The 26022-nt window shown below is 38.1% G+C and overlaps 1 protein-coding gene across 1 annotated transcript in view; it reads left to right on the forward strand.

Annotated features, from left to right (window-relative positions):
• Positions 1–7355: 7355 nt before the first annotated feature.
• The window catches only part of BTBD8 (BTB domain containing 8), a 107089-nt gene continuing 88422 nt past the window's right edge, over positions 7356–26022 (forward strand). Inside the window, exons 1-2 of the mRNA XM_021690306.2 lie at positions 7356–7504; positions 13175–13372. Coding sequence (XP_021545981.2) covers positions 7356–7504; positions 13175–13372 — 347 coding nt within the window. The remainder of the gene's footprint in view (positions 7505–13174; positions 13373–26022) is intronic.

A 26022-nucleotide genomic window follows, 5' to 3' on the forward strand; every position in this document is an offset into this window, starting at 1 on the left:
GCCTAGTTAAAACTTGCCACACTCTGGCTAAGGTCCGAACACTGCCTACTGTCGGCCAGGAGAGCCTCTGCAGATGATTGATCTGAGGGATAAGCAGCCAAAACACAGCCGCAGAGTGCTCCAGGCACACACCAGAGACACTCCCTGAGGCACCAGAGTTTTGTATCCTTTGGGATACAAAAGGGATATATGATTTAAAGGGATATATGCACCCCAATGTTTATAACATCATTATCAACAATAGCCAAATTATGGAAACAGCCCAAGTGTCCACTGACTGATGAATGGATAAAGAATAGGTGGTATACAGTCAGAATGGCTAAAATTAACAAGTCAGGAAACAACGAATGTTGGCAAGGATGCAGAGAAAGGGGAACCCTCCTACACTGTTGGTGGGAATGCAACCACTCTGGAAAACAGTATGGAGGTTCCTCAAAAAGTTGAAAATAGAGCTACCCTGTGACCCAGCAATTGTACTACTGGGTATTTACCCCAAAGATACAAATGTAGTGATCAAAGGGGCACCTGCACTGCAATGTTGATAGCAGCAATGTCCACAATAGCCAAACTATGGAAAGAGCCAAGATGTCCATCAACAGCTGAATGGAGAAAGAAGATGTGGTATAGACAGATAGATAGATGATAGATAGATAGATAGATAGATGATACACACACACACACACACACACAATAGAATACTACTCAGCCATCAGAAAGGATGAATACTTACCATTCACATCAACATGGATGGAACTGGAGGGTATTATGCTGAGTGAAATAAGTCAATCAGAGAAAGACAATTATCCTATGATTTCACTCATATGTGGAATATAAGAAACAGTGCAGAGGATCATAGGGGAAGGGAGGGAAAACTGAATGGGAAGTAATCAGAGAGGGAGACAAACCATGAGAGATCTTAAGTATAGGAAACTGAGGGTTGCTAGAGGGGAGGTGGGTGGGGGAATGGGGTAATTGGGTGATGGGCATTAAAGAGGGCACGTGATGTGATGAGCACTGGGTGTTATATACAACTGATGAATTATTGAACTCTACATCTGAAACTAAGGATGTACTATATGTTGGCTAATTGAATTTAAATTAAAAAAATAAAAGAATAGGTGGTATATATATATGCAGTGGAATAGTACTCTGCCATAAAAAGGATGAAATCTTGCCATTTGCAATGACGTGGGTGGAATTAAAAAGTATTATGCTAAGCGAAATAGGTTAGTCCAGAGAAAGACAAATACCATATGATTTCACTTATATGTGGAACTGAAGAAACAAAACAGATGAACATGGCAGGGGGAAAGAGAGAGACAAACCATAAAACAGACTCTTAACTATAGACAACAAACTGAGGGTTACTGGAGGGGAGAAGGGTGGAGGGATGGGTTAAATAGGTGATGGGGATTAAGGAGGGCACTTGTTGTGATGAGCACTGTGTATTGTATATAAGTGATGAATCACTGAATTCTACATCTGAAACTAATTTTACACTGCATGATAACTAACTGGAATTTAAATAAAAACTTGAAAAAAAGAAGATTAGAAAAAAGAGACCTATTGATAAACATTGTTCACCTCTTCCTAGTTTAGTGCTAAAGTAAGGCCAGAGGAACATTTTAGACCATCACTTCTTCTTCATTTTTGCAAAGAAAATATCTCATTAAGAGCTCCATTGGCAATAAATAAATACATGTAACAACACAAGACAAAATAAAAATAAACATCAGGAAGATATGAATACCACTGAAACAATTATAAATGGTATGGCTGCCATTTAACATTTTTTTTCTAGATATGAAAGTGATTATTTAGAATGAGAAATTACAACAGACTACAATTCCTGGGAAGGTGACTAATATTACAAACATAAATTATAAATACAGGAATTCTGACAAATTCTACTTTGAGTCTCATCGAAGAGGAAACTTGTGTTTATAATTGCATATTCTGCATTACTAAGAATACTCCTTTCACTCTGACTAGACATTAATGAGAACTGAAGCCTCTACTTACTGTTGTATACGTCCTAACTACCTATATACCTCTAGTACCATTTCCTGTAAGACATCTTCACATGTGATGTGATGTGATGTGACCTTGGGCCCTATCCCTTCATGTCACTATGCAGGATGAATCAGCAAACTATTCCTGGAAGCCATTCCTGCACCAGAACAGAGAGCAACAACTTATCTAGATGTGGAAATGATTGTGAACCAATAAATATGCCCAAACTACTGTATCCTCAACTTAGTTTCATTGTGGCCATATCCCAAAAATGCCTGTAGGCACTCAGTGCCACCATATACGAGGGGACATTTGGCTAAGAAGAAATTCTTGATCAAATGTGGTAAAATTTCTTACCTTTGCAAAATTTACAAAAACATACCCCCAAAACTACAAAAAGGAAACACATTTCTAGGGATCTCATTGGAGCCTTGGAAGGGGCTTGTATAAGTGGGGCCCGTAAAGCTTAAACTTCATTAGTTAGCTTCCTGGTATTTTGAGAAGAAAGGAAGAAGAGGTAAGTGAGGGGGAGGTGAGCAGAGGAGGAAAGCTTAAGGAAAGTGACAGGAAAAAAATTAAATATTGTTCCGAGATCATTTCCATGCATTTCTCACCTGAGAAAGGAGATGGATAAGTGATATTTTATAATCCTCACTGTCTTAGTTAGTTCAGGCTGCTGTAACAAAAATACTATGGACTAGGTGGCTTCAACAACCAACATTTATTTCTTATAGTTCTGGAAGCTGGGAAGTCCAAGATCAATGCCCTGGCAAATATGGTGTCTCATAAGAGCTTGCCTCCTGGTATGTAAATAGCTGTCTTCTCATTGTATCCTCTCATGGTGGAAGAGGCAAGGAAATTCTCTGGGGTCTCTTTTATGAGGGAACTAATCCCATTCATGAGGGTTCCATCCTCATGACCTGATCACCTCCCAAAGGTCCCACCTCCAAATTCCACCACACTGGGGATTAGATTTCCACATATTAATTTTGGGAGGACACAAATAGTCATTCTGTAGTATCCACACAGCTTGATATTTCTTTTTTTTTTAATTTTATTTTAATTTATTTGACAGAAAGCGAGCACAAGCAGGGGGAGCAGCAGGCAGAGGGAGAGGGAGAAGCAGGCTCCCCGCTGAGCAAGGAGCCCGATGTAGGGCTCCATCCCAGGACCTGGGATCATAACATGAGCCAAAGGCAGATGCTTAACCGACTGAGCCACCCAGGTTCCCCCCAACTTGATATTTCCATGATATTAATTCAAAATACCTTAAATTGAATATAGTCTAATTGTTAGTAGTAATATATTATTATGAAACGCTAATAACTTCTTTAGGAATGTATAGATAAGTAATTCTGTTAATGTTGTTAGGAACCAAGAGTTTTTTAGTGCAAGAAAAAAAAGAACAGAGTTTAAAAACAAAGAATCTAAAAATCTCATAATATTAAATTTGAATCCGATATAGTATAAACTCAGCAATTTTTTTCTTACAAAAACATGTATTGCTTAGAAACAATGCAGCCCAGTATCAGTGAGCACACTTATCACCCAGCTTGTGGGCTCTATCTACCATTCCACACTAAAAGGAACTGTAGCTCTTTGGAGGAATAGTTGGGGTGGGAAATAGACAAGGTATCTAGTATTTGGTTGTGCCAGAAAGCAAGGAAGCTATCACAGATTAAAGAATGTGTCAAAAGGACACAGGAGCCAATAAAGGAACTCCCATTGGCCAGATAAGGCAATTTGAGCATCAAAAAGAATAAATGCAATTGCCTTTGCATATAGAAAAACCAGTGAGTTCATGAAGATAACAAAAATGATAAATCGAACACACTGGAATTAATGAGGGTACCAACTCCTTACTTTGAAAAATGGTAATTTAAATGAGAGAATTAAGTATCCTGCCTTTGAGGTGTGAAATGTCTTTCTGGATATCCAATATTTCTAATTAATGAAGGACGGTCATTCTTTAAGGAAGATTTCCAGCAGATTTCCAGCAAATGAATGATAGAATTATAAAATCATTTTGGAATCCCTCGTTGGTCCAACCAAGAATTATCAACAGATAAAACTATCAGATGAAAATGTATGATACATTTTAGCAACATTAAAAGGAAGATAACCAAACATTATGGGCCTCCTGATATGATACAAAATGAATTACCACTTGTGGTAGGCAGGATAATGTCTGCCCTCACCCTCCCAAAAGATGTCCATGTCCTAATACCAGAAACTGTGAATGTGGTAGGTTACATGGCAAAGGGGAATTAAGGTTGCAAATAAATTAAGGTTGCTAATTAGCCGACCTTAAAACAGGGAGATTATCCTGGATTATCCAATTGTACTGAATGTAACCATAAGAGTCCTTAAAAGAGTAAAGACGGAGGCAGAAGAAGAGGTCAGAATGACGCAATGTAAGGACTCAGCCTGCTGGTATGGAAGATGGCAGAAAGGAAGTCAAGAGCCAAGTAATATGGGCAGCCTCTAGAATTTGCATAAAGCAAGGAAACTCTCCCTTAGATACTCCATAAGGGAATGCAGTCCTGCCCAAACCTTGATTTTAGCCCAGTGAGATCCATGTGGGGATTCTAACCTACGAAACTGAAGAGAAAAAAATGTGTTGTTTTTGAGCCACTACATTTGTGGTAATGTGTTAAAGCAACAATAGAAAACTAATATACCACCTATTAAATACTTTTTGCTAAAGAATTGAACCTGAATCTAATCAAGCCTCTGAAACTAACATTTGTAGGAATGTATGGTATAAATGAACATAGTAAGTGATACTACAAGGACACAAACAGTAAAATTTAAAACGTGGAATATTCGACAGCTCAGTTGTCCAGGCTTCTGCTACATCAATGGCATGAAGATAAAAATGGGAGAGGGAACTGCTCTAGATTAGAAGAGACTCAGGAGACATAAGAACCAAATGCAACCTCTGAATCATTTGAAAACTGATTCAAACAAACCAACTATAAAGGATATTGTTTAGGACAGCTGGGAAAATTTTATAATGGGTTATATAGTAAATGGAATTATTGTTAATTTGTAAGGAATAATGTTAGTAATTTAAAAACATCCATTTTTTTAGAGATGCATATTGAAGTATATAGGAATAAAATTAAATAATGTCTGTGGTTTTACTTTCAAAAATTTTAGAAGTAGGGAAGGAAGGGAAGAAGGAAGGAAAGAAGAAAACATGAGAAAGGACCAAAAGGAAAGAAGACTCGATAAAGCATATATGCCCAAATCATGATAATTGTTGAATCTTGGTAATGGGTATATTGGGGTTCATTGTATCTCTCTCTTTACTTCTTTGTATATTTGAAATGTTTCAAATGAAAACATTTTTTAAAGAATGAAAAAATAATGCATCCAAAAAAATCACTTTTCTTTCATGAAATTGTAGTTCTTAGAAGAGTTTTTTTGCCTTCCAAGGCAATTTTACCTTAATTGATTTTTCACACATGAGAATCATAGTGAAGGCCAACCCAACCCAAAATTATAGATTTAGCTGTGTCTACCTTCAAATCTCCCATTGTTAGTTCCTTAGGATTCTCTTTTTTCCCTAAATGTCTTTCAGGAAAAGAATCCGATCACTTCACTCACCTTAAGGTATAAATGACTTCACAGCCTGAATTAATTAAAATAAAAATAGTGCTTTAAGTAAAAATTCTCTAATGGTTAAATGTGAAGCATCGTTGACCAGATTTTTTTTACTTTTATTTATTTATTTTTAAGATTTTTGTTTTTTAAGGAGGTACTTTTTCTTTAATCTCTTCACATAGTCAATTGCCTAAGGTGTTTTAAGAGAATTAAATTACATGAACCAGAAACCATTCTGTCATCCATTCCGAACCAGTGAGTTAATAATAAATGCAATTGTGCATAATAAAAATGCCTGTCACTTCAGCTGATAAAGGGGCATGGTAGAACTCTTGCAGGACTTTGAAGGGGAAGAGTTGGTTGCTAGTCAGCCTAAGTTTTAATACCTAGATTACCACTGTACTGGCTGTGTGACCTTTCCCAAGTTACCTAGCTTGTCATGCCTCAACTTCCGCACCTGTAGATTAGGCTCATATTAGTGCCTACCTAAATGGTGGTTGTGAAGACAGAGTTAATGCATATAAAGCAGGTAGAGCAGTTCTCTCACCCCCCAATAAGCACTCAATAAATATTAGCTATTATCTTTGACATTCCTCTTTTCTACAGGAATAATTAAGAATCAATTATCCAGTTATATTTTTCATTATTAATGTGTCTGAATATTTGAGAGGGGCATTATTTGGAGAAACAGCTAATCTTTGGCCAACCTTAGGGTACAAGGTCCATCTATTTTCTAAAAACTTGGTATTTAGAAGAGACTCAGGAGACAAGAACCAAATGTAACCTCTGAATCGTTTGAAAACTGATTCAAACCAACCAACCATAATGGATACTTTGTGTGGAGCTTTTGAAAGAAGCAGAACTATTGAGCTTTCTTCCTTCGGAGGAAATAAGTTTAAAAATACCAAAAGATATTTAAATTATATCCAGTCCAGCTATTTTCTTCAGGCCAAAATGTTCAAAATCACCTCCTCCCTTCCTCGTCATAAATATTATGGCTTTATAGGCAAAGCGCTGGAATACAAGCTGATATTTCTCAGCTAAAGTTCATGAGCGGTTATATGAGCCACTCCCTGGATTAGGAAGCGATGGGGGTCTTTTAGACTCTGTACACACCCTTTGCAGGGGACTCAGGAGTGTTCTAACTCTTGCTGATTTTCTGAAGTTCTTTCCCCGCTCCTCACACCCTCAGTTTTTCTTGCCCAAAGCAACAAAATGAGGGAGCGAGACTCGCCACAGGAAAGGTCCTGTGAACCTGTTCTTTCCTGGGAAAAAAAGCGCTGACACCCCAGGAAGACTTAATGTGGAAAGGCTCGCAGGTTGATTTGGACTCGGCTCGCAATAAAACATCAACTAAAATGAGTGGTTATAACGCACCACTCGCAACGCAAAGACATCGAGGAAAAATAACCCAGAGAGACTGGTCACTTCCCTGGAGATGGTTTGTTCCCTGGGCAACGGGGACGGGATGCTCGCCGGCCGAAGTAAACAGAGCTACTACGCCTGCGCACACCCTTCCTGGGTCACGTGTCGGCGCGGGCCTCCCAGATTGCCCGGGAGCGTGGTCCCGCGGCTATAAGGGACCGTGTGCAAACTGGAGAGGCGTCAACCTTTCCCTGAGGGGCGGATTCGGGTAGGAGCGGAGCGTTGGGTCGGAAACGCCCCCTTCTTCCGCAGCCGGAGATTGAGATCCTGAACTGGGCCTGCGAGGTGCCGCCGTACCTTTGTGGGACATGGCCGGCTGTGGGGAGGGTGGCGCGGCGCCCGTGGTACCTCTGGGGTCCCCTGGAGTTTGCACTAAGGGGTTGCAAAGGAAGGGGCCCTGTGAGCGGCGCCGGCTGAAGGCGGTGGTATCGGAGCAGCTCAGCCAGGATCTGCTCAGGTAGGAGGAGGCGGGAACCCTGGCTGCTTCAGTTCTTAAGGCATCCGCCTCCGCCCCAGAAGCTGTGGCTTTCCCGGCCACTCCATCCCTCCCCTCCTCGTGGTCCTCGCCTCAGGCTTTTGTGGGACGTGCACCAGTCTCCTCACTACACAGCAGTTCCCTCGCCCTAAAAAACCAATCCCGAGCACCTCGGAGAGCACGTACCAGATTAAAAAAGGAGAGCAAAATTAGTATCATAGTTATGTGCAGCACCAGTTTATGACAATAAGACGAATAGGCTTAGTTCTTGAAAGACGTATCGCTAAGGTCGGGATGGATCCAGGTTTCATGGTCCTGAAGCGTACACTTTAAAAAAATAAGCTCAGTTTGAGAAAAATGATAAAATTAGTTATAAAAATGAATATTTATTTAGATTAAGGAAAAAAAGAACAAATTAGTGGAGTCTTGGAGATCTCCTAATTCTGAACTTTCTTTAAAGAATTTACCAGAAATGCTTACATAGAAATATTTCCTGATTGCAAACTGGTTTCCCCTCTCCACCTGGAACACTACAGCTCCCAGCTACTCCCAGCTCCCATGAGGACGCAAGCAAATGGAGGGTTGTTCTGAAGCTTAACTCAGGCTATGGTGAATCCAGTTAATGACATCTCAATTTATAAAGAAAATGAAGCTTAGAAATATTCCCTAGCCAATTGCCATTTCCACCAAAACTGATTTCGTGAGCTTTAGTGTGCATCAGAATCACCTGGAGGGCTTGTTAAAACTTAGATTTACTGGGTCCGGGATCATAGTATTCATTCAGTTGGTTAGGAAGAGAGCTTTTGCATTTCTAACAAGGTCCCAGGTGATGGTGATGCTGATGCTGGCTGCCTGGGTCACACTTTAAGAACTCCTGAATTAGAGTAAACGTAATTACCACTAATAACCAATAGCTGTGCAGCATTCTACATTTTTTTTTTTTTTAAGTGCTTTCTATCCCTTACACTTAGGCTTCAGCAGCTCTAAACTGTGCTTTCTATAAATTAAAAACATGTCCCTTTAATTTGGGCTTATCTGCCAGAGATGCTGCCTTGTCTCCACCAGTGGGGGATTAATGTAAAAGATGGAAAAATAAAACTGAAGTTGTTCTGTTTCTAGGCTGAATCTGTAAGGATGAGGCACTCCTTTTCAGTGACTTTATTCTCCTGGCTGTATTGTAAGTCTTAAGGTGTCAGGAATTTAAGGAAGATAACATGTCTGATTTATATAAAGAAAATGAAATTAAGGCATAGTAGGTGAACTTTGTATCCTCATCTGAGCAGTAATTAAGGATAGGATCCTGAACTTCCAAGTTCCTATTATAAGCAAAAAAAAAAAAAAAAAGATGTGGCAGTTTTTTTTAACAAGAAAACTTCATATGTGCACCCAGCACCCTAATTGCTGTGCCAAATTAATCTTTTTCAAACACAGCAATATAATGGATTTATTTTGCAAATATTAATGAAGTATCTAGCACCCACCATGTACCCAGATTTGTACTAGGTCCTGAAGAATCAAAGATTAATAAGACATAGCTTTGGTGTTGTGCTTACACTCTGGTAAGAGAGATAATAGTCAAACAAAAGTTATGGGGACTGGAGTGAGTTTGGGGAAGGCTTTTTAGGGTGACGTTTGAGTGATCTCTTGAGGATTGATTCAAAGTTGATTAGGTAAAGATTAGGAAGGGAAAAGTCAGAGGATATCTAAACAAAGGGAATGGCTTTTACAAAGGCACAGAGATTTGAAAGAGTTTGATGAATTTTGGGAAAGCAAGTTGTATTAGATTCTTAAACAGCAAGGTACAGAGAAACCTCTGGGTGACTGGAGATAATAGGGTATATGGAGAAGTAAAATAGGAAACTATTTCAGTAGTCAAAAAGCCAGATCTGATGTAGAATTGGAAAGTTGTTTGGAATTTGACAGCAATTATACAGTAAGACCTCATTGAGAAGTGGACCATTATACAGGACAATTGTAATAAAAATCCCTAAACTTATTGCTATTCTATTAGCTAGATGTGGGGTTGACTACCCTGTGGAGTAAGTCTTGGTATTCTTCCCATTTAACAGATAAGGAAACTGAGCATTAGGCATGAAGTGGTAGAGTCCTAATAAAAACCTTGACATTCTGACTCCAAAAACGTTAAAATGACTTTCCCAAGGTCACACAAACAGAATATGAGCCCAGTCAGTCTGTTTTCTCTGCAGTAGTTCTACAAACTGATCTTCCAGTAATTTATTTCCTTCATCTTTGCTTCTATCCTTACCCATTTCTTTTTCTTACTCTTAGGTTTGCTTTGAAACTCTCTTACAGTGTCATTAGTCGGTTTCTGTTTATTATAGAACATCTCTGCTAGAGTTTACTTGTTTAAATACCACATTGGCTGATGGCTAACCTTGGCTCATTCCATTGTTCATTCAGATGTGGTTAAGAGCATCAGGGTCATGTGCTACAAAGATGAGCCATAAATGAATTTGGTAGCTTTTTGGGAGGGGATTGTGGGTATGGCCTGCAACCAAAGTGACAGCAGATGAGGGTGAATGGGTAAACTAAGACTAGATCATGGAGGCCTTCTTTTTCAGTGAAGAGTTTGGAATGTATTGTGGAGGCAGTGGAGAGCCGTTGGTGTTTTTTAAATAAAAGATTAACATATTTAGATCTTGAGTTGAGGGAAGAAAAATTAGAAACAAGGAAACCAGCTAGGAGATATTGTATGATAGTCAAGGGATACATAATGGCAGTGGTGATGGAAAAAGTGAAAGGGATTCACATGTGCAATTGATGGACTCAGTGACCAATTACATGTGGAGGTACAGGGAAAGGGAAACACAGAAGATGGTGCCAAGTCTTAGGGCATTTGAAAGGGAGGAGCATGGTGAATGTTGAGGAAGTCAGATGCAAGAGACCATTGGAAATATGTCTGGAGTTGAGAATGAAGGTTGGAATAGCAGATATACAGTAAAGGTTGGTGTATCATTAGCACCCAGTTGTCCAAGCCAAAAAAGAGAGGTTATTCCCTTCCATTCACCTTCTACATCCAGTCACCAACTCCTGCCGATTTTATTACCAAAGTATATTTTAATTCCATTCCCTAGTCTCTATCACCATTGATCTCTCCTGGCTCGAGCCTTTACATCATTCAGATGCACTGTGCAGTAATTTTCTCATCTTCATTTTCATTCCCCCCTAATTTCTCGTCTACACAACTAATAGGTGATATTTTGAAAAATGAATTTGTCCATTTGGTGATTCGCCTTCAACTGTAAGATGGAGTTAAACTCTTTGCCTCTTATTTGTCTTTATCCCAGCAGCTTCATCTGTCACTTCTTAGCCCCCCAGTACTCTCTGCTGACCAGTTTGTAGCTCCATACTCACACATACCTTAGCAAGGAACATGCAGCCAGGAACTATGACCTTGCCTTGCTTCCCTGACCAACTCTTTTTTTGTTTGTTTTTAAAGATTTTATTTATTTGAAAGAGAGAGAATGAGAGAGAGAGAGAGCACAAGAGAAGGGGAAGGGTCAGAGAGAGAAGCAGACTCCCTGCTGAGCAGGGAGCCTGATGTGGGACTCGATCCCGGGACTCCAGGATCATGACCTGAGCCGAAGGCGGTCGCTTAACCAACTGAGCCACCCAGGCGCCCCCCCTGACCAACTCTTATTTGATCTTTGAAATCTCATTTGGTTTTCTTGTCCTCTGTAAGGTCTTTTATGCCTATCTCTGAAAAAAATTTTATTTATTTGTGTTATTGAATATATCACACTCTAATTTTCAGGCCGGTCTTCCCTACTATTCAGTAAAATCCTTGAGTGCACATATGTTTTAGTCATCTATCTGTACCCAGTGCTTGGTACATAGTACATGCTTAATACATTTTTAGTGATAGTCAGCAGTCCAAAATGCATTAGATAGCTTAATGCAGTAGTTGGCAGAGAAATGAGATGGAAAAAAGCTGGACCTAGACATGGTTGAGCCTTTGCTTCAACCTGTCCTTCCTCTAGACTTTACTATTTGATGAGCCAGTAAACCCCCTTTAATATTTAAGCCAGTCTGAGTCAGATAATTCTGTTACTTGTAACATACAAGATATACTTGTAACTGATATAAGTAGTTTTATAAAATAAAACACTATATTTTCATATTGCCAATTTTTAAACACATTAAATTTTTTTATTTAACAAATACTCATGAGCATATCTTAAGAACAAGGCAGATTCCCTAGTGATGGTTGTATGGCTACCAGCTGCATTGCTTCCTTATTCACTTGGGGAAGAGTGGAGGATGGAGAAAAGGTGGGTGGGAGGAAGGAATAAATTGAGTATTTGTGCAATTTGAGTTTTTATTAATGTTTGAGAGACCAGTACATTTTTGCATAACTTTAAAAACCACTTATGAAAATAATTTATTGATTAAAATATTGACTAAAATGCTTCTGTTTGCTGATTGTTTCCAAGGTTCTGAAAGTTTTGTGCTCTGAAGCATTTGTTTAGTGTAAAATACAACAAAATTCAACAGGCAGATATTGACTCTGTATACTGAATATACAGTTTTTGCCTTTGGGAATTTATTGTCTAGTAGGGAGAAAGGCTCAAAAAAATAATGATGCAATGACAGAAGCTCTTTATAGAGGTATGCCTCAAGTGTGTTGGGATCAGAGGAAGGAGCCATTAACTTGATCTTGGGGGCATGAGAGTGTCAGTGGCAACATTGTACGCTTTCACTGTAATGGGTATCTTTATCCATTAGTTGTACTTCCTGTAGCGCACTGGTGTGATTGCCAGTTATATCCTGTGGTAAGGAAATCCTCTGAGAATACATACCTTGCCAAAGACAATGATGTAGTGATATGAAGTATTATTTAGAGAGTAGAAATATATAGTTACCACAGGGACAAAAGATTATGACAGTTTGTATTATGATGCTGATTTCCGTTCTTCCTTCACTTTATCTGTAATCAGTGGGCTTTACCATAACCATGTGCATTAGTAAAGGGATTTGAATGTGTTATCCCATGAGCCCATCGTTTTAATAATAGATTATAGTTTGTTCTATTTGTGTGAGGAAAAAACTGGAAAAGGGCTTAAAATGTCACATTCTTGACGGCCAAGCCTGCATTTCAGACTTGGTATTTAACAATAGTCAGAACAAAATGTACCAGTTTCTAATCTGTATTGTCTATTGTTATACTCAGCTTGCTTGTGTTGTTGACATTTTACTTCTTTTGCTTCTTTTAGTAAGATTTTTAAAAATATATTCTTTTCAGCAGTCAGTGACCATATTACTTTGTGTTCTTTTTCTGAAATAAATCTTAAGTAGATACATTTTAAAGGAAAATCAACATAAATAGCAGAAGATAAGTTTTATTATTACCAGAAGGAATTAAAAGATATTTTTTGGAAAAATATCTTTTTTGGAAAAAAACCTTTTTTTTCACCATGAATTTTAGAAAATTAGATTCTAAGCAAGTATTAAACAGTGTTCTTTGGAATGAACTGAGAACAAACTCATTTTCATATTAACCTATTTTACTTTTGTTACTTACCTCTGTATTTTTAGTGCGTGCTATTTTGAAAAATTATTTTATAAAAATAGGTATATTATATATTTCTGAGTATCACTAATTAAACTATGGTTCCTTTTTATTCATTACAGGCTCCTAAGGGAAGAAATCCATACAGATGTTACTTTCTGTGTAGGTAGTACTTTGTTCAAAGCACACAAAGCAGTCCTTTTAGCAAGGGTTCCTGACTTCTGTTTTCATACTATTGGACAGACATCTGATAATTTAACAAATCTTGAGCCTATTGCTGTGGAGAACTTTGAAGCTTCAGAATTTAGAAAATTTTTACAGTAAGTGCTTTATCTTTTTTCTCTTACATTTAGGTCTAATATACAACTGTTTACCTTTTCAACACATATGTGTGTATGTTTTTATTTCTTGTATTTTCATATCTGTTTTATAACCTAAAAAAAATCCATTCATTTAAATTCCAAATTATCTTAGTATGAGTAGAGGTTAAGTATGAGTATCAGAGTATTAGGGGCTTAGTATTGGGAAAGACTAAGTACTAATTTGAGATTGAGCCTGAAAGAGGAGAAATGGTGTGTTCTCTAGTAATTTGAATGACTTACTCTATGCCATGGTTTTTTGACAGTGGCACTATTGACATTTTGGGTTAGATAATTCTTTGTTGTGGGGTGTGTGCTGTGCTGTGCATTGTAGGATGTTTAGCAGCATCCCTGTCCTCTAGCCCCTAGATGACAGTAGCATTCTTCCTGAGTCCCCCCCCACCCCTCAGTTCCCAAGTTGTGACAATCAAAATGTCTGCCAGATGTTGCCAAATGTCGTCTTGGGGGTAGAATTAGCCCCTGTTGAGAACCATTGCTATATACTGACTTCTGTATTGTTGTTATGCAAAAATCATTGGTATGCAAGAACTGTTGGTATATACTGACTTCCTGACTTCCTTATTATTGGTATGCAAAACTTTAAATAAATTATGTTTGTAAAAATATGAGATCATAACTTTTTATTCTTATGGCTTGCATATGGTCAAAATTTTTGAAAATAGAACATCCATTGAACTTGTGAATTCACGAATTTTTACCACCTAAGTAATGGGAAAAATTAGTTTAAATTAATCCCCATTCTAATTGAATAGAATTTTATTTTAATGCTTTACTATTATCTGCACATATGTGTAATGATTTGACACTCATTTTTGCTAAATGTATCCAGAAGGGAAGTATTTTCTAATGTAGTTTCTCAAAATTATATCTCTTTTAGACTTATGACATTTAAATGACATGGACTCTAAGGCTAGAATGCCTGAGTTCAAATTCTCTGCTCTGCCATTTCGTAGCTGTGTGCCTCAAATTTAATCTTTCTGTGCCTGGAATTTCGTCAGGTGTAAAATGTCTGGCACCTAATAAATACCATAGAAATTCACCAAGTTTTTTATGTTTGTAAATCTTGAAATGTTTATTTGTATTTCATTTCAGTTTTTTAAATCCTGCCCTACCATAATTTCTTCCCTTTTTCCAATATATGGAAATCGGTATTGTTCTAAATGATATTTTAGTGACTTTCTCTCATACCACCCATCACATACACTTACTCAGCAGGTGTCTATTTGTGCCCTGTAATGGGCAAGGCCCTGTGAAGGGCTAGGTATGTACTGGTTGGTGGCTCTTGATTTGAGTGCTGAATGATGACAAGTAAATGTGGAACTAAGTTTTAAAGCCAATACTGGCTTTTTCAAAGTTGGATTTTTGTGTTTTTATATTCTGGATCCTAAGTGTTTTTTGGTGCTAGTCTTTTAGTTATTTGCTGACATACTTTTTGCCTGTAATCCAAATCATACTGACTTTAGTGTAGAAAATTATTTTTGGGTAATTAAATTTTAAGTATATTTGTGTGATTTGGTTTATTTTTCTTCTTTTTATGCTCTGACATGCTATGATCTGAATTCTTTATTATTTCAGAATTTCTTATATGAAACTCCTGTATGCATAAATGGAAAATTGTCTAACCTTGACTTACCCTGTAAGAATAGTATGACATAATTTAAACAGATACTTTAAGTGCAATTTAAAAAATCATTATCATTTCCCAGTATAGATCATAGGCTCATCATTGAGTTCTGACTATCAATTTTAAAATGTATACTTTTTTTTTTTCCCTAGTTGGTGGTATATTGGCATTGTTCTAAGGACCAGGCTCTGTAGTCAAGCCAGACCTACCACTTCTAACTGTGTGAACGTTGACTAATCACTTACTGTTATGTCCATCTGAAAAATGGACATAATAACAATACCTATCTCAAAGTGTTATTGTATGGGTTAAATTAGATGCTTATAAAGCACTTAGCACAGTGGTTTGGCATACAGTAAGCACTGAATACATTTTCATAAGTGTTATTTATAGTAGTAGGCCTGTCGTAGGCTCTATGAAATGATATATTTCTTGAGTGTATGTTTATTTTTATTTTATTTTCTTCTTTTTTAAAACTATTTAATTTTTAAGTAATGTCTACACCCAATGTGGGGCTCAAACTAACAACCCTGACCGAGATCAAGAATTGCATGCTCTACTGACTGAGCCAGCCAGGCTCTCCTTGAGTGTATGTTTAGATGAAGATGCATAGGATATGTCAAATTTTCATATATCAGATAAAGGAAGAAACTGTATCAGTGTTTTCCTTTATTTATTGTCATTAAAGGTAATAGAAAAAAAAGATTAAGAGACAGCATGGTAGAGTGGAGGAGGCACTGGACTTGGCAACAAGGCAGAGATCTGCCTTCCAGCTGTGCGTTATCTTGTTTTATGATTTCTTTAAGCCTCAGTTTTCTCATATTTAGAACAAGGAGGTTGGAGTAGATGGCTTTGTGCTTCATAGCACTTCACAGGCCTCTATTTTAAGCACTTAATCATATTTTGTTTTGTATTAGGTTAGTCATGTATGTCTGTGGTTATATAAGCTCCTTGAAATTAGATCATCTCATTGATGTGAACATCCTCAGTGGTATCTCATATAGTGTCCTGCACAGAGAAAGTGCTTGTGATGTACCCCCTTTTTTTTTTAGCAGAGTGCATTGAAATTTCATCTATATTAATATAAAGTATAAGGAGAGGATTATAATATAAAATATTGAGATTAATTTTTTCAGTGAAACTTCTGAAAAAAATTTTTAAATTTTACTTATGAAATTCAGTTCTAATGGCTTTATTGCACATCCTTTCTCTTTAGATAACCAATAAACTTTTTGAAATATTGTTATATTGCTACTTACTGTAGAGTCCTTTGGTATTATGCACTTGAATTAGAGTGGGAAATACAGTCTGTGAAAAATTGTTTTATATACAGCAGCATCATACATGATTCAAATGATTGGCAATGGAAAATAGTTGTTGCTTCATGACCTCGTGATTAAAATTCAAAAATTCAACTTAGTATAAAAATCTTCAATTTTCCAAGAAGACCTACCCCGTTGTAGGTGTCAGAGTGTGTATGTGTGTGTGCATGTGTGTGAGGAAAGAAAAGAGGAAAGACCTTTTTTTTCTTTTCACTCAATTGTTTATTCCATAGTCTTTTTTTTTTTTTTTTTTTAAGAGGAATGACCTTTGAATTTGCAACTTAACATCAATTAACTGGGGGATGCTAAGATAACTTGTCAGGAAGGTATAAACACATAGAGCAGCACAGAATAAAAGATTCTGTTTCCCCTGCAGCTTTTTCAGGTAATGGGTATTTTCTCTCACATTTCTTATACTAGCAGGGCTCGAAGTGGGTGGGATAGGTGTCTTGTTGTATTCACTGTATTTAACTATATTTTCTTATTTTATGTATTATTGATGCTCTGGCATCTGGGGCCTCATTGACTGGGCAGAGATTATTCCTCCTAGGGTCAGGTCATCCTAAATCCATTCCAACACCCCCACCTCCTCAATCTGGTTCTTATTCTCCACAAGGCAATATTCCTCTGCCCTAATCTTCCCAGGGCCAAACACCAGGCAACTAAAGATCATCCTCATAGCCCAGAGCATGCCCCACCCCTCCCCACCCCACCTCCAGCCCCAATTATTAAAACTATCTAATATTAAGCTTCAGTTGTTCACCTTGCCCCACTCATTCCTTTTCACAGAAAACATAATAAAGGCCTCTGCTTGTGCTTTGCTCTACCTCCTGCTTCCAGACCAACCCTATTGCTTCCCCATGTGGCCATTACTGGTGTGGTGTGCCTCTCTCTGCTCTGGTACTGCAAATTACAAACTATCTTTTCAATGGCAGTCATTTCCTAATCATTTGGCTCAGCATACCTGAATAAAACCAATTCCCAGGTGCATTTTAAAACATTTGAAAACCAATTGCTGCCTTTAGATCTTTCTTCCTCCCATCTTCCTAAACTGTCTTTGAATCTCATCTTTCCAGTCTATACCACTAGCCAGTCATCTATAGACCCTTAAGTCAGTCCTCCTCATTTCACTTTTTAAAAAATGTTAATTAATTTTTATTTTTAATTCTAGTATAGTTGATATACAGTATTATATTAGTTTCAGGTGTACAATATAGTGATGCAGCAATTCTATACAATACTCAGTGCTCATCATGATAAGTGTACTCTTAATCCCCTTCATCTATTTAACCATCCTCCCCACCCACCTCCCCTCTGGTAACCATCTGTTTGTTCTCTATAGTTAAGAGTCTGCTTTTTGGTTTGTCTCTTTTCTTCTTTGTTCGTTTGTTTTGTTTCTTAAATCCCACATATGAGTGAAATCAAATGGTATTTGTCTTTCTCTAACTGATTATTTCCCTTAACATTATATCCTCTTGATCCATTTATGTTTATGGCTCAGTAATATTTCATTGTGTATATATACTAGACCTTTATCCATTCATCTATTGATGGACACTTGGGTTGCTTCCATAATTTGGTTATTGTAAATAATGCTGCAGTCAACATAGTGGTACATATAATCTTTCCCAATTAGTGTTTTTGTATTCTTTGGATAAATACCCAGTAGTGGAATTACTGGATCATTTAGTAATTCTATTTTTAACTTTTTGAGGAACCTCCATACTGTTTTCCACAGTGGCTGCACCAGTTTGCATTCCTACCAACATTGTATGAGGGTTCTTTTTCTCTATATCCTTGCCAACGCTTGTTTCCTGTCTTTTTGATTCTAGCCATTCTGAGAGGTGTGGGGTGATATCTCATTGAGGTTTTGATTTGCATTTCCCTGATGATGAGGGCTGTTGAACATCTTTTTATGTTTCTGTTGCCATCTGTCTGTCTTATTTGGAAAAATTTCTACTCTGGTCCTCTCCCCATTTTTAAACGGGATTATTTGGGTGTTTGTTGTTGTTGTTGTTGTTGTTGTTGTTTGGTGTGGAATTGTGTAAGTTCTTTATATATTTGGGATACTGACCCTTTATTGGATATGTCATTTGCAAATATCTTCTCCCATTCACTGGATTGTCTTTTAGTTCCATTGACTGTTTCCTTGGCTGTGCAGAAGCTTTTTATTTTGATATAGTCCCAGTAGTTTATTTTTGCTTTTATTTCCCTTGCCTCAGGAGACCTATCTAGAAAAATGTTGGTATGGTTGATGTCAAAGGTATTACTGCCTGTGCTCTTTTCAAGGATTTTAATGGTTTCAGGTCTCTCATTTAAGTCCTTAATTCATGTCAAGTTTATTTTTATGTATGGTGTGAAAAGGTGGTTCAGTTTCATTATTTTGCTTGTATTGTAGTTTTCCCAACACCATTTGTTGAAGAGACTTCTCCCCATTGCATATTTTGCCTCCTTTATCGAAGATTGGTTTACCATATAATCGTGGGTGTTTTTTTTTTCTTTAAAGATTTTATTTATTTATTTGACAGAGAGAGACACAGCGAGAGAGGGAAGACAGGCAGGGGGAATGGGAGAGGAGAAGCAGGCTTCCCGCGGGGCAGGGAGCCCAATGCGGGGCTCAATCCCAGGACCCTAGGATCACGACCTGAGCCGAAGGCAGATGCTTAACGACTAAGCCACCCAGGTGCCCCATAATCATGGGTTTATTTCTGGGTTCTCTATCCTGTTTCACTGATCATTGTCTATATTTTTATGCCAGTGCCATACTGTTTCGATTACTGTAGCTTTGTTGTATATCTTGAAATCTGGGATTGTGATACCTCCAGCTTTGTTTCTTTTTCAAGATTGTTTTGGCTATTCAGGGTCTTTTGTGGTTCCATACAAATTTTACGGTTGTTTGTTCTGTTTCTATGAAGAATGCTATTGGTATTTTGATATGGATTGCATTACGTGTGTAGATTGCTTTGGGTATTATAGACATTAAAAAAAAAGATTTATTTATTTATTTGAGAGAGATAGCATGAGCAGAGGAAGGGGCAAAGAGGGAGGGAGAGGAAGAGGGAAAGAATTCCAGGCAGACTCTGTGCTGAGTGTGGACCCTGATTCTGGGCTCGCTCTCCCAACCCTGAGATCATGACCTGAGCCAAAATGAAGAGTTGGATGCTTAACTGACTGAGCCACCTAGGCGCCCCTGGTAGTATAGACATTTTAACAATATTTGTTCTTCCAGCCCATGAGCATGGAATGTATTTCCATTTCATTGTGTCATCTTCAGTTTCTTTCATCAATGTTTTATGAGAAAGTTCTCAGAGTACAGGTCTTTCACCTCCTTGGTTAGTTTTATTCCTAGGTATCTTATTATTTTTGGTATAATTGTAAATGGGATTGTTTTCTTAATTTCTCTTTGTGCTGCTTCTTTATTAATGTATAGAAATGCAGTGGTTTTCTGTACATTGATTTTGAACCCTGCAACTTTACTGAATTGATATATCAGTTCTCATAGTTTTTTGGTGGAATCTTTAGAATTTTCATTATGTACAATCATGTCATCTGCAAATAGTGAAAGTTTTACTTCTTTACCAGTTTGGAAGCCCTTTATTTCTCCTTTCTATATGATTACTGTGGCTAAGACTCCCAATACTATGTTGAATAAAAGTGGTGGGAGTAGCCATCCTTGTCTTGTTCCTGATCTTAGGGGAAAGCTCTCAGTTTTTCCCCATTGAGGATGATATTAGCTCTGGGTTTTTCATATATGGCCTTTGTTATGTTGAGGTGTGTTCCCTCTAAATCTACTTTGTTGAGCGTTTTTGTCATGAATGGATATTGTACTTTGTCAAATGCTTTTTCTGCATCTATTGAGATGATCATATGGTTTTTATCCTTTCTCTTGTTGATGTGATGTATCACATTGATTGAGTTGTGGATATTCAATCACCCTTGCGTCCTGGAAATAAATCCCACTTGATCATGGTGAATGATTTTTTAATGCATTGTTGGATTTGATTTACTAATACTTTGTTAAGGATTTTTGCATCTATATTCATCAGACATATTGACCTGTAGTTCTCTTTTTTTTAGGTGTCTTTATTTGGTATTGGTATCAGGGTAATGCTGGCCTCATGGAATGAGTTTAGAAGCTGTCCTTCCTCTCTTATTTTTTGGAATAGTTTGAGAAGAATAGGTATTTTTTTTTTAAAGATTTTATTTATTTATTTGACAGAGAGAGAGAGGGAGGGAGCGAGCACAAGCAGGGTGAGCAGGAGAGGGAGAAGCAGGCTCCCCGCTCAGCAGGGAGCCCGATGTAGGGCTCGATCCCAGGACCCTGGGATCAGGACCTGAGCCGAAGGCAGACACTTAACGGACTGAGCCACCCAGGTGCCCGAGAAGAATAGGTATTAACTCTTCTTTAAATGTTTGTTGGAATTTACCTGTGAAGCCGTCTAGTCCTGGACTTTGTTGGGAGTTTTTTTGATTACTGATTTAATTTCATTGCTGGTAATTGGCCTGTTCAAATTTCTATTTCTCCTGATTCAGTTTTGGGTGGTTATATTTTTCTAGGAATTTATGCATTTCTTCTAGGTTGTCTAATTTGTTGACATGATTTTTCATAATATCCTCATAATCCTTTATGTTTCTGTGGTGTTGCTTATTATTTCTCCTCTTTCATTTTTGATGTTTATTTGCCTCCTCTCGCTCTTTTTTATTTTTATGAGTTTGGATTAAAGTTTATTAATTTTGTTGACCTTTTAAAAGTACCAGCTCCTGGTTTCATTACCTGTTCTATTGTTTTTTAGTTTTTATTTCACTTATTTCTGCTCTAACCTTTGTTTTTTCTTTCCTTGTGGTTTTGTGTTTTGTTTTTTTTCTAGCTCCCTCAGGTGTAACATTAGGTTGTTTATTTGAGATTTTTATTGCTTCTTGAGGTAGGCCTAAATCGCTACAATGTTGCCTCTTAGGACCTTTTTTGCTACATCCCAAAGATTTTGGACCATTGTTGTTTTCATTTTCATTTATCTCCATGTATTTTTTTTCCCTCTTTGATTTCTTGGTTAACCCATTCATTGTTTAGTAGCATGTTAACCTCCATGTATGTGTGTTCTTTCCAGATTTTTTTCTTATGGTTGATTGCTAGTTTCATAGCATTGTGATTAGAAAAGATGTATGGCATGACTTTGATCTTTTTGAATTTGTTTAGATTTGTTCTGTGGCCTAACTTGTGATCTATACTGGAGAGTGCTGTGTTTGTACTTGAAGATAATGTGTATTCTACTGTTTTAGGATGGAATGTTCTGAATATATCTGTTAGATCCATCTGGTTCAATGTTTCCTTGTTGATTCTGTTTGAATGATCTGCCCATTGATGTAACTGGGGTATTGAAGTCCCTTATTATTATTGTATTACTATCGATTACTTCCTCTATGTTTATTATTATTGTGTTATATATTTGGGTGCTCCCATGTTGGGTGCATAAATATATACAATTGTTATATCTTCTTGTTGGATTGTTCCCTTTATGGTTATATAGTGTCCTTCTCTGTCTCTTGTTACAGTCTTGTTTTAAAGTCTATTTTGTCCAGTATAAGTATTGCTCCCCTGGCTTTCTTTTCACTTCCATTTGCATGATGATTGTTTTTCCATCCCTTTACTTTCAATCTACATGTGTCTTTAGTATGACATGAGTCTCTTGTGGGCAGCATATAGATGGTTCCTGCTTTTTTATCTATTCTGTCACCCTATGTCTCCTGATTGGAGCATTTAGTCCATTTTCATTCAAAGTAACTATTGAAAGGTATGGACTTATTGCCATTTTGTTACTTCTTATGGTTGTTTTTGTAGTTCTTCTCTGTCCTTTCTTACTCTCTTCTCTCACAGTTTGCTAGCTTTCTTTAGTGATATACTTGGATTCCTTTCTCTTTATTTTTTGATATCTATTAGGTTACCATTAGGCTTATATATGACATCTTACACATACAGCAGTCTGTATTAAGTTGATGGTTCCTTAAGTTTGAACCCATTCTTAACTCCTTTTCCCCTACCCCTGCCACATTTTAGTTATATGGTGTCATACTTTATATCCTATTTTGGGACTCCCTTGGCTGAGTTTAGTAGATAAACTTAATTTTACTGCTTTTGTACTTCTGACTTTTTTTTTTTTTTAACAACTGTTTGTGGTCTTTTCTTTCCACTGAAGGAGTCCCCTTTAAAATTTTTATAGAGTTGGTTTAATGGTGATGAATTCCTTTAACTTTTGTTTGCCTAGGAACTCATATGTCTTCTCCAGTTGTCAGTGATAGCCTTGCTGGATAGAGTATTCTTGGCTGCAGATTTTTTCCTATCAGCACATTGAATATATCATGCCATTTTCTTCTGGTTTGCAAAATTTATGCTGAAAAATCAGCTGATAGCCTTATGGGGTTTTCCCCTTGTATGTAATTGTTTTCTTTTCTCTTGCTGCTTTTAAAATTCTTTATAACCACTTTTCATCCTTTTAATGACTGTCTTGGTGTGGACCTCCATGGTTTGATTTTGTTGGATGCTCTCTTTGCCTCCTGGATCTGGATTTCTGTTTCCTTCCCCAGATTCAGTAAGTTTTCAGGCATTATTTTTCAGATAAATTTTCTGCTCCCTTTTCTGTCTCTTCTCCTTGGATCCCTATAATGCAAGTGTTATTTTATTGGTAGTGTTGCTGGCTTCCCGTAGTCTATTTTAATTTTTTTATTACTATTTTTCTCTCTCCTCTTTAGCTTGATTGCTTTCCATTACTCTGTCCTCCAGGTCGCTGATCCATTTTTTTGCTTCCTCTAGTCTACTATTTATTCTTTCTAGTATATTTTTAATTTTAGTTACTGAGTTCTTTATCTGTGATTGGTTCTTTTTCATATTTTCTATCTCTTTGTTGAGTGTCTCACTGAGGTCCTCCACTCTGTTCTCAAGTCCAGTGAGTATCTTCATGACCATTACTGTAAATTCTCTGTAGGACATATTACTTATCTCCATTTTGTTTAGCCCTCCTGCTGAGATTTTGCCCTGTTCTTTCATTTAGTACATAGTCCGCTGTCTCCTCATTTTATCTAACTTTCTGTATCTGTTTATATGTGTTAGGAAAGTCAGCTATCTCTCCTCCTCATGAAAGTAGTGGCCTTATGAAGAAGAGGTCCTATAGTGCCCTGTTGTTCTGTGTCCCCTGTTGACCAGAACCTGGTGCTGAATTCAGAGGTATCTTTTATGTGTGGTTTGTGTAACCTAGTGTTGCTGAATCACATTTGCCTTCAGTCTAGTTGTCTGCAATGGCTCTCTTTGCCTGTTGTGAGCAGGATTTGGTCCCTGTGTTGTTAGTGGGTCAACCGTCTGGGACTGCCTTGGGCTTGACTGAGTCAGACCAGACATTTGCCAGAGATGCAATGGCATGGAACTGCAGGGGTTTTCCCTGTGTTGTCTTCTCAGAAGCTTTCATTGGTGGGTGGGGCCTGCAGTCAGACCTGATGTCCGTCCCCAGCCCACTGCTGGGGCTGCATTTGGACTGGTGTGTGTTGTTAATTTCCCCTCTCCCCCAGGGCAGGAGTCACACTGAAGTGTTGATGGCTCCTATCAGGGTTGCTTGACACAGCCAGGCTTATGGCACTGTTTTGGATGGGTTTCAGCCAAGGATGTATTCGATGGGGCAGGTCTGCAGCAGAATGCGGGATGGGCTGTGAGGAGCCAGTAGGTCTCTGTCAGTCAGTTGTGGGTCAGGGTCTGCAGCCCCTGGGGGAAAGTCCTGCCTAGGCTCTGAAGGAGAGGGCATTTCTGCAGCAGAATGGGGGTGTGAAGCATGCTTTAGCATGTAGGTGGAGAGTGTACATGCTCTGCTTGTTCCCGTAGGTGCTTGTGTATCTAGGCTTTGGTGTTGGAGAGGGAAATGGTGCTTAGCAGCTGTTTTGTTCTTAGAGAAGTTCCCTAAGTTCCCTGCCCCTCCAGCACACACTCTGAGATTAGTAAATAAATCCCCTTCCCATATACCCTAGGCGTTCAAACTGCTGCTTCTATGCTGTATTTCTTCTGGCTCTTTGTTGTGCTCTCTCTTTAAAGGAGGGGACTCCTGGCTCTCCCAGAGTTCTGCCTGCTGATTTTTAAAGTTCCAGGTGTTAAGCCCTACTGATTGTTAAGTCCATGTGGTTTTCAAAGCCAAATGTTATGGGGATTCATCTTTCCCATGTGGTTCCCCCCAGGCTGGTGTCTGATCCTCTTTACGCCCATGGTATCCCTCCCTCCCACAGACAGTCCCAAGGGCCGTTGTCTCCTGACAGCATCTCCGCCCTTTCTGCCCTTTTTGATGTGGCCTCTTCTCTACATTTAGCTGTGGAGAGTCTGTTCTGCCCATCTTCACTTCGTTTTCTAGGTTATTTACACAGATGTGGGTGTTATCTAGTTGTATCCATGGGAGAAGGGTGCTTAAGATCCTCCCACTCCACCATCTTCCCCAGAAGTCAGTCCTCCTCATTTCTCAAAAAAATTCTTGTCAATTTCTCTTGTAATGTAATTCGTGGTTATTAAAATTGCAACATATGTTTCCAATACCATGGCCTCTTGGTTCCTTTAGTTCTTGTCTTCCAGTAATCTTGTTCTGCACACTACCTCACTACCATGTCAAATCCTAAATCATGTCAATAACAATAAACTGCAATCCTCCATAATCTTTTTTTTTTTAAAGATTTTATTTATTTATTTGAAAGAGAGAGAATGAGAGACAGAGAGCATGAGAGGGAGGAGGGTCAGAGGGAGAAGCAGACTCCCCGCTGAGCAGGGAGCCCGATGCGGGACTCGATCCCGGGACTCCAGGATCATGACCTGAGCCGAAGGCAGTCGCTTAACCAACTGAGCCACCCAGGCGCCCCAGTCCTCCATAATCTTGATTCCAGACATTTCAACCTCTAACTTCTTCCCATCTCTCTACCTTACTCCTTTAAAACTCCTGAATCTAATAATTTATTGACTCCCATCAGGACCTGCAATGACTCTTACCGGTTTTATTGTCTCTTATCCTCTTATGTCCTTGTTTCTATCCTTAGTTTAAATTTTTTTTGTCTATCATTATATCACTTCCTTTACATACAGCCTCTTTTCCTTTGTCCCCTCTGAATTTGCCTTGTATGCATGTCAAAACCCCAAACCTTAAATCCAGTTCTTTGATTCCTCCACTCCTGCATTCACACAATTAAATGGCAGGAGAAAAACACATGGTATTTGGTCTCACTTTAAATCATGGCCATGAACCTCAAGTAGGTACTTAGTGCTGACTGTATGCAGTTATATGATATTTCCCTAGTCCTATTTGCTCTCCTTCTCTCCTAGATTATTTCATACCTCCTTTTTGTTGAACCCTCAGCTGTTCTTCCCCCATCTTCATTCTCACTTGATGACCTTTCTTTATATTTCACTGAGAAAAATCAAAGCAATTAGAACTTTCACAAACTGTTCCAACATCTATTCATTTAGTTGCATTTACACCGTATGCTTTGTCTTTTCCCCTGTTACTGTTGATGAACTGTCAGTGCTTCTAAAACCATTCCCTCCACTAAAACCATTTTCACCCTCTTTTCTCCTATTGAGGGACATTTCTCCAGCAGTTTTCACTTTCCCAAAAGAAGTTTCTTTTCTTTTCTTT

This window comes from Neomonachus schauinslandi, chromosome 4 (assembly GCF_002201575.2).
Source record: "Neomonachus schauinslandi chromosome 4, ASM220157v2, whole genome shotgun sequence".
NCBI lineage: Eukaryota > Metazoa > Chordata > Mammalia > Carnivora > Phocidae > Neomonachus > Neomonachus schauinslandi.